This window comes from Rattus rattus, chromosome 1, assembly GCF_011064425.1.
Source record: "Rattus rattus isolate New Zealand chromosome 1, Rrattus_CSIRO_v1, whole genome shotgun sequence".
Classification (NCBI taxonomy): domain Eukaryota; kingdom Metazoa; phylum Chordata; class Mammalia; order Rodentia; family Muridae; genus Rattus; species Rattus rattus.
In genome coordinates, this window is record NC_046154.1 from 165,021,200 (window position 1) to 165,030,616 (window position 9,417).

Sequence of the window (9,417 nt, forward strand, 5' to 3'; positions counted from 1 at the left end):
AACCAACGAGACAGTGTGGGGAGGTAACAGCTTCAGGGGTTGGTCCTGTCTCTGAGCTGAGTCTTGCAGAATCACTCAGATAGGAAGGGTCTGCTTGCTGTTGGGCCTGTAGGATCAGATATGTACGACACCAGTGTACCTCAATGCCAGCAGCTGCCTGAACACCTCAAGCCACACCTCACTTTGGATACTGAAGCTACGCTAGGCCCAACTCCTAGTACCGTACTTGCTGAGCACAAGTGTACCCAGCAGATAGGTCTTAGGAACTCATTTGTTCAGATCAGGAAATCACGGCTCAGCATGGCTGGGTGAGTAGCCCGGATTCACACAGGCAGAGAAGTCAAAGGCAGGCAGACCAACTGCAGAGCTCACCTCCTGCTCTATACAGTCCTCCGCCGATTGAAACTAGTAGGTGTGAAAACACACGTGAGACGTGAGCGCGTGGTGTGGGGGCTGTGCCTGTAACCCAGCACTTAAGAAGCAAGATGGGCCGAACAGCAAATGTGAGGCCAGCCTGGGCTCCTTGAGTCCCGAAGGACTCTGAAATACAAAACTTTGCTTTGTTGAAATTTATCTGCAAATTTGGCTCATGTGGGATATTAGATTCTCTTTCCTAATGATTTTCAACAGTGTATTTACAGGAATTAAGAAGTGTTTATTTCTATCCCTGGGTCTAAAACACAGTTGGAAGCAGCCATTGCTGCTTGTTCCCAGATAGTGGACAGGCAGAGGCTTGTTTTACTCTAAGACTCCACAGTTCGCCTGACAGTTCCTCTCCAAGTTTAGCATCTCAGTCAGCGCAGCCTCAATCTGTCACCTAGAAACTTAAAGGTACAGATATCTGATCTAATTGCTCTGCGGTAGGCTGGGAAAGTGTTCACAATTCTGCCTGGGTTACTCTCATGAGAAGACCCATTTGGCAGCCATATCCATTAGTTTCCCTGCGGTGCCCTGCCCGTCGGCTGCCCATGCTCTTGTGTCTCTACCCAGCAGTGTAGGCTGCACTTCCTTTCTCTTCGATGTCAGTTGAAAGTGAAATGTCCCTAAGCTTTCCTCCCTGTAACCACCGCTGCTTGGTTTAAGGTGACACAACAGACAGCACTTTCTGAATTGGAAAATGGGGACACAGGTAGAATTCATCGAGCAGGGAAAGAGGATGAAGGTTAGGCACTGAGGCTCGCCAACCGACATACCAATCCTGAGAGGGCCTGGTAGGCTACCTAAGCCTTTACTGTTCAATCCACTTGCAAGTCATCAAGGCCCTGGGATGACCCAGGCGAACGCTGACCAGCGCTGGCCTGGGCCAGGGATCTTCACCTTTGTGCGCGTCCTACTGGTCACGCTTCTCTCCCCAGGTGAGGAGGCCCTGAACGAATACCTGAAAACCAAAACAGTGACCCTCGAGTATTAGAGAGACGCATCGGGACACCTGTGACCGACAGCCCGCTTCTCAACTCTTCACAAGCTGAAAACCCCAACGGTGCTGAGGAAGCAGGGACCGTCTGGAAGTAGATAAAAGAACCAGGAAGAGGGTGTGACCACTTGTGTGAGCATTTACCTGACCAAGGGCCTCAAAAAAATTCCAGGACACTGTTTATCACCAAATGACTTAACTCTTTTTAAAAATGCTGGTGGTGTATGTTTTTCTAAAGTATCAAAGGTCCCTCCCCTTCCTCCCTGAATGTCTATTCGCTCCCAGGTCACCCATCTTGAACACGATGACCTCACTCACAGGCCCACTTAAGAGTTCTGGGTCTCAACTCCCAAGCCGTATATACTGAACACTGTTAACCCTTTCTTTAGCTGTGCGTTCAAACAACAGGGTATCCTACAGAGAACATAATGCCCATCCTCTTCCCTTCTCGTATTAGAAGGAAGACTCATCTCTGTGCCTTTGACTATTATGTAACCCACTCTGACAAATGGGCAGCTTGTGAGCCTTTCTTCCACATCTTCCTACGTGGTACAAAGGACTGTTAAGTTCAGAGGGCACCAAATTACTGACATCGCCTTTGATCCTGTAGTTTAAATCCTGGTAAACAAACTGTGATGGCCAATCCCTGTCATACTATACCGGCTTACTGTGTGAGCTGGGGGAAACTACCCAACTTGTCTGAGCTCTGGCCTCCTCATGTGTTAAATAGCGGTAGCAGTGCCTTCCTTGGAAGTCTCATTACAAGGACTCTGTGCAAAAAGAAAAGCCCCAGGACTGTTCTTCATAATGCATGTAAATATTCAATTAAAATTTAAATATTTCTTTCCATTACTACTCTAAAAGTATGGCCGTCAATTGACTAGACGAGTGAACTTCTAGGCAGCTCCTTAGTCAATGAAGTTAACTGATGGATGAATGAACTCCCTATACTTCTCAGCAACCAAGGCTTGGACTATTCTTCCCCACCCATTCTTCTTACACAGTGCATAATACAGCAGGAGGCTGCCAACTGCTTGCTGTGCAATGAAAAAATGGTGCTAGGCAGAGCGGGTCATGCCTGTGACACCAGACTCAGGAGTCGTGGTGTTAGACAATGTCCTTACTGTGACTTGAGGGCTAGCCTGGGTCGCACTAAGAGACCCTCTATCAGAAACAGAAAAACAAAACATTTAAAACCTGTCAGTGGCATCGGGAAACGGGTCACTTTGTCCCTGGATGCTCACTTTGCGTTTTACAGGACATGTTGCTCCTTCTCACTAAGTCTGCTGGTTCTGGTGCTCACTGGCTGTGTGAGATCAGGGGAGACAGTGACCTGATGTCTCCAAGTCTCCATTTGTTCTATGGTATAGAGGTGGAATGCCCTTCCCCAGGAGCTGCATCACAGCACGTAAGGACTGGCCATTGATCCTGTGCGGTGCTCAAGTGTCCCACTGTTATCACCACTGACGTGCAACCAGATGAAGGGGAATTCCCGAACGCAGAAGCCTCTGGAACTGAGGTGCAGCAACCCATTAATTCCTTATGATGAGGGGAATAGGTGATCCCCAGAATAGTGAAATGGCTGGGCTGGAATTCTGTCATCTAGAGGCAGAACTGCATAGGACCTAGGAACCCATGATGCCAAGGCATGGCGAGTTAAATGTAAAGGCCATGTCTGTCCAACAAGGAGGAAACGTATTCTGCCACAGGACAGGAGTCAAAGTAGTATGTGCAGGGCCACCTAAGACCGATGCTTTGTGTGCTCTCGCTCGCGCTCTCTCTGTACTCAGTCTCTGTCTCTCTCCCTTCCTCCCAGCCCTCACACCTAATCAGTGTATCTGTGACCTCCTAGACATGCCACCCTAACACTACAGTCTGCACTTCTAGCTAGGAAGGCTCATCACACACCCTTCCCAAACCACAAATGGACGAGAATGGTGAGGAGTCCACAGATGAGAGTCTGCTTGAAACATTGTTTTCTTCAGAACCATGAATCAGGAATGAACTGCTGTTTAGGTCCAAGAACTTTACTGACACAAAGCTAAGAGAAAAGAGTTTATTGACACTGTATAATCAATCCCTAGTAAGGCCCTGTGCCAGGTATGAGCAGTGGATACAGAACAACACACTCCAGTACAGCAGTGCACTGCAATACACACGTTGGTTATAATTACCATAGCTCAACACAATTAAACACACAAACAGATTCATTTAGCATGACAGTTTTGCATACAAGATATTTAAACCCTGTTTTCTGATTCACTTTCTAGAATACAGAGAAAACTGCTCAAAAGACTTTTAAGAAAGTGTAACTAGCATACAGTAATATACACAGATATGAAGGTTACAATCTGAAAAGGGTTTGCATGTTGTAAGAGGTGGAAGCACTAACTGGACTCAACAGGTTACACACGTACATACTTAAGTACATACATACATTGGCCAAGAAAGGAAAGACTCATCGAGAACCAGTCAGTCTCCTGAGGATGACAGGGTCACAAAGCCCTGGCTCACACCCACTAATGCCCCTCCCATATCTTCTGGTTGCCTTGATATGTGGTATTTGGCTTCTACCTCTGTTTTCACTGGCCTGTGAGACACCACTGTGTACTTAGGACATATGCTGCCTCAGGGTCTGAGTGTCTGCCCTGGGTTGACACAGTCACAGGTTCTGAGTGTCTGCCCTGGGTTGACACACACAGTCTCAGGTTCTGAGTGTCTGCCCTGGGTTGACATACACAGTCACGGGGTCTGAGTGTCTGCCCTGGGTTGACACTGTCACGGGGTCTGAGTGTCTGCCCTGGGTTGACACACACTGTCACAGGTTCTGAGTGTCTGCCCTGGGTTGACACAGTCACAGGTTCTGAGTGTCTGCCCTGGGTTGACACTGTCACAGGTTCTGAGTGTCTGCCCTGGGTTGACACACACAGTCACAGGTTCCGAGTGTCTGCCCTGGGTTGACACTGTCACAGGTTCCGAGTGTCTGCCCTGGGTTGACACACACTGTCACAGGTTCCGAGTGTCTGCCCTGGGTTGACACACACTGTCACAGGTTCCGAGTGTCTGCCCTGGGTTGACACACACTGTCACAGGTTCTGAGTGTCTGCCCTGGGTTGACACACACTGTCACAGGTTCTGAGTGTCTGCCCTGGGTTGACACACACTGTCACGGGGTCTGAGTGTCTGCCCTGGGTTGACACAGTCTCAGGCTCTGAGTGTCTGCCCTGGGGTGACGCACACTGTCACAGGTTCTGAGTGTCTGCCCTGGGGTGACATACACTGTCACAGGTCTGAGTGTCTGCCCTGGGTTGACATACACTGTCACAGGTTCTGAGTGTCTGCCCTGGGTTGACACACACTGTCACGGGGTCTGAGTGTCTGCCCTGGGGTGACACACACTGTCACAGGTTCTGAGTGTCTGCCCTGGGTTGACACACACTGTCACGGGGTCTGAGTGTCTGCCCTGGGGTGACACACACAGTCACAGGGTCTGAGTGTCTGCCCTGGGTTGACATACACTGTCACAGGTTCTGAGTGTCTGCCCTGGGGTGACACACACTGTCACGGGGTCTGAGTGTCTACCCTGGGTTTTCTGGGCTTTAAAACACTTTCCTTCAAGTTTTGCCTTTTTGTTTCTGATTTCAGCCTTTATATGAAGGACGGGGAAGATTCTCAATTATGTTATTAAACATGAAGAAATTTTAATATGATGCCCTTATGATTTTATTCTTTTACAGTCACATTCTTTAACTGTATATAATTTACCTTCATATATGACTTGAGGCTAAATATAACATCTTTGAAAACAGCCTATCCTGACATCTTAACTCCTTTTACACAGACTTGAAACAATATCCACCTCATGGTAAGTTTTCATTCTCCCAGACCCATGCACATGCAGCACTAACTGAACACAACAGGTTACATACTCATATGTACATGCATACATACATGACATGTTTCAAGTTGGGTTGGATACAGTCAAACTGTATAGGTATATGAAATTGTCAATGAATAAAAGTCATTGTAAAGTCCTTTTATATCCTTTTTCTCCTCACTTCTCACAAGAACGTCCAAAGGACCAACACTTAGTTACTGGATGCCCTTGTCCACGTAGGAAGGACACTTGTAGTCAATGAAGGACAGAACAATGACAACTTCATATACAAGCTCAAGCGTTTAGAACCCCAGACGTGACCAGAGGAGAACCTCCGCTGGACACATGTCAAAATACAAAGTGAAAAAATAGTACTAAATGCTGAAAGACAAAAAACATGAACTTACATACAAAGGAGGAAAATCAGAAATGAGCAGCATTCCTTCTTTCCTTCCCTGGGGGACAGGGGGCGTAAAAGGAAAAAAAGAAAGTCTGTGCTTTTACTATAGTGTATGGAATGGTGGATGTGTTTGTAGGCCCAGGGTAAAGGAGGGGACCTTGGGTTGGAGAGAAAGGAGCTACAACCAAGTGACCAGAATAGGCCTTTATAGCACCTTGAGACCTGCTAAGGTATTTTCTCTACTCCTGCCACTGAAGTTCATTATTTCTTCATTAATTGTGCTACCGTCTAGTATGTTGTGGGCATACAAAGTAACCTCGGCAAGTCTGTCAGAAAAGCATGGAATGAGAGATCTCAAGCGCATGAAGTAAGTGACTGACAACTAGCAAGGCTACCCTGTTATACCCAGCTGCTATACCTGGAAAAGTGGAATGCCCTGTTATACCCAGCTACAATATCCAGCTAAGTTGAAAAGTTAGTGAAAGGAGTAGGAGGGGCCCTGGCAGCCATCATAGCATTTAGGAAGGAGTGAAAATGACTCAAAAAATCTCTTCATACAGTATGACTAAGCAGAACAGATTATGTCTGAGTGGTTCAATAACCATCTTCTGGGGCTGGGGTTTAGCTCAGTGGTAGAGAGCTAGCCTAGCAAGCACAAGGCCCTGGGTTGGGGGGGAGAGAGAGAGAGAGAGAGAGAGAGAGAGAGAGAGAGAGAGAGAGAGAGAGAGAGAGAGAGAGAGACAGAGAGACAGAGAGAGAGAGAGAGAGAGAGAGAGAGAGAGAGAGAGACAGAGAGAGAGAGAGAGAGAGAGAGAGAGAGAGAGAGAGAGAGAGAGAGAGAGAGAGAGAGAGAGAGAGAATCTTCTACCTCAGGCCACTGTGGAGGGCACAGATCATGGCATCAGTTCCCAGTGCAAAATTATCTCTACTGAAATTTCCTACTCCTAAATGACTCCTCTTGTACACATCCTACGTTAAAAAAAGCCACACACACACGAATAAGCGGCTTGCTGATACACCTCAAGAATTTGGAAACACAAGGACAAAGAGTCTAGAAAAACAAGAACCAAACCAAACCAAAACCCTGTCAATGGCAAGAAATAGTAAGAATAAGAACTGGGAAATTGATGACACAGAAACAAAATACGAAGTATCAATGATTCTAATATCTGGTTCTTTAAGAACAGAACCTTGGTCCAACACCACCACCAGAGAGGACCTAAATGTAGAGAAAATCTCTTGTATGCTCTATGGATGCAACTAAAGCTGATTGGTCTCTGTAGCAGAGGCAGGAAATAAAAGGTAGACACCCATGTTCTGCTGTGCTGTTTGACCACCACCACCTGCTGGCTGCTGTGGGACTCAGGACTTCAACCACGTGAGTTGCTGCTGCAGCCAGCACACACAGACTTCTACATGAGCCACAGCCTTCCATGGTTCACCACATGGTGCCAAGCTCTTGCCATATGAGTCACTTAGGACAGGCCCTCACCAACCACATGGTTTCACTGCTACCAGACCATCGCTAAAATTCCTGCACAAACACCAGCAGATTGGTAGGTTTATTCCTCCAGTTGGCAAGGACCCCCGACTTCCCAGATAGGGCCTGGCCAGCCTTTATGGGATAAAGGGGCCTCCTAGCGAACAAGACTTTCACCACTGGGCAGAGATTCCCTCGAACGCCGTTCCTCAAGCCCCTCCCTCTCAGGGCTCTTGCAGCTGATTAGAAAGTCCCAGGCCTGGGTAGGGACGCTTTCTGGTGGGTCTGGGACCTGTCGTGGACTCCATCAGTCTAAGTAACGACTCAGACACCTGGCCTGGCAGAGTGCGGTTATTGAATTACTCGCTGGGATGCTGAGATGGATAATTTAATAGCTCCCCCAGTGGGTAATTTGAGGTCTCTGAATGTACCACCAGACTCTCCATTGGGATGTTTCCTGGAAAATTACAAAACTCTAACGCCTCACCTGAGGACATCAAAACTGATACACAGTTGCAATAATGTCTGGACTCAGTATTCATTAGACAATGGCTCAAAATAGCCACATAGTGGCATACTAGATTCCTCAATTTTACGGGATCTTCATACTCACTGCCAGCTGTCTGATAAATAAATGGAAAGATATCCTTCATGTTCAAGCATTTATCTACCTTTGCTCCACCCTCTCTCTTCTGCTTCTGTGGTATCCCGCTGAGGTAACTGGTCAGTCCAGCAGGCCTCCCCCATCGCGACGCCTGATGCCCTGCGTGCATCTGCCCGCCAAGGAGAGTGCCCTCTTCAAGCACAGGCTGGTGAACCGTGGCCCACTGGATCTCTGTGAGCTTTCTTTACCTCTGAGCTTGACTTTCCATGATGTACATATGAAACGATTGACTTCCTGAGGAACGCCTGAGAGTTTGGGAGCAGGTGAGAATACATGCAGACGAGATCCATCAGATGGCACATACCCTACTGGATCTGTACCTGACCAAGATCCCTGATGGAATTATAATTCCACAGGTGGTATTTCAGCCAAAGATCAGTTCATAACCTGCCTCCTGGCTGGTCTTCGCAGGGTAGCCTTAAAACCAGTGAATTCTGAAGAACTACAAGAGGCCATCCGGGAAAAACAGGAAAACCCATCCCAATTTTTAGAACACCTTAAAACATGGGCCCTGAAATACACTAATTTGGACCCTGAAAACCCATAAGGTAAGCAACTTCTGATGGCCTATTTCTTGTCCCAGAGTTACCCCAACCTGAAAGACAAACTTAAAAAGCCAGAGGTGGGGGGGGGGGCCAACTCCACAGGCAGAAGTTTTGGCGCTGTACCATGGAAGGGATGAGAAGGCTCACAGACTAAAGTACCATATGCTATCAAAGGTTGTCCAACCACCCCCAGTTATTGCCCGAGAGTCCTGCATCTAAGGCTAAGGGACCACTAGGCTCCTGCTATAAATGTGGTCAGCAAGAACCTTGGGCAAGGACTTGCCCTAACTTCCGCAAGGAAAGGGGCCATGTCCTAGGATGCTATCAAGAGGGACACTTGGCTGTCGATTGCCCTCATGTTGCACATGACAGAGGGTCACCACATCCAGGTACGCTCTCTAATCCCCTCCTCCTTCCGGGCTCTTGTAGCTGTAAAAACTCCCAGGCCTGAGTAGAGACACTTTCTGGTGAGTGCAGGACTCACCATATGGCCTCTAGAAGGTCTGCGTGAGAACTCAGACAGCTTAGCCCGGCAGAAAGTTTGGGTGTTAAGATTATTCTCGGGATGCTAGTACAAATAATTCAATACCTCCCTACATGGGTAACTCACTGTCTTCGAACTCAACTTCTCTTAGCTACGAAGCACACGCCAGATGACTGTACAACCCTTGATCTAGCTAATGAACTTTCTCATATAGAAAGGAGACTGGGTTCTGAGACCTCTAACTCCTCCGCCTTTAATTAAGGGTTTCAGTAAATTACTCACTCTTATAGCTTGACTTTGCACGATTGGTTAAACGCTTCATATTTCCTCTCCTTGCTAAACTCAACACTATATTGATCTAACTGTAATCACAAATATTTGTTCCTTCTGTTCCACAAAAAGCTTATCATAAAGAATGTTCACGTTATCTCTTTTGTAAACTCATAAGTTACAGGAAGCCCACTGAGACCTACCTCTCATGGACTCTACCCAAATAAGTACATCTGCCTAAAGTTCCCACTTGTTACCTATTCCAAAGGGTGGGATTCCTCTG

General features: G+C 47.3%; 1 protein-coding gene across 1 annotated transcript in view; it reads left to right on the forward strand.

Annotated features, from left to right (window-relative positions):
* Window positions 1-2,277, forward strand: part of Aldh1l2 (aldehyde dehydrogenase 1 family member L2) — a 49,323-nt gene extending 47,046 nt beyond the window's left edge. The window contains exon 23 of the mRNA XM_032910523.1: window positions 1,356-2,277. Within this exon, the coding sequence (XP_032766414.1) occupies window positions 1,356-1,411 (56 nt within the window). The 3' untranslated portion in view covers window positions 1,412-2,277. The remainder of the gene's footprint in view (window positions 1-1,355) is intronic.
* The last annotated feature ends 7,140 nt before the right edge of the window (window positions 2,278-9,417 follow it).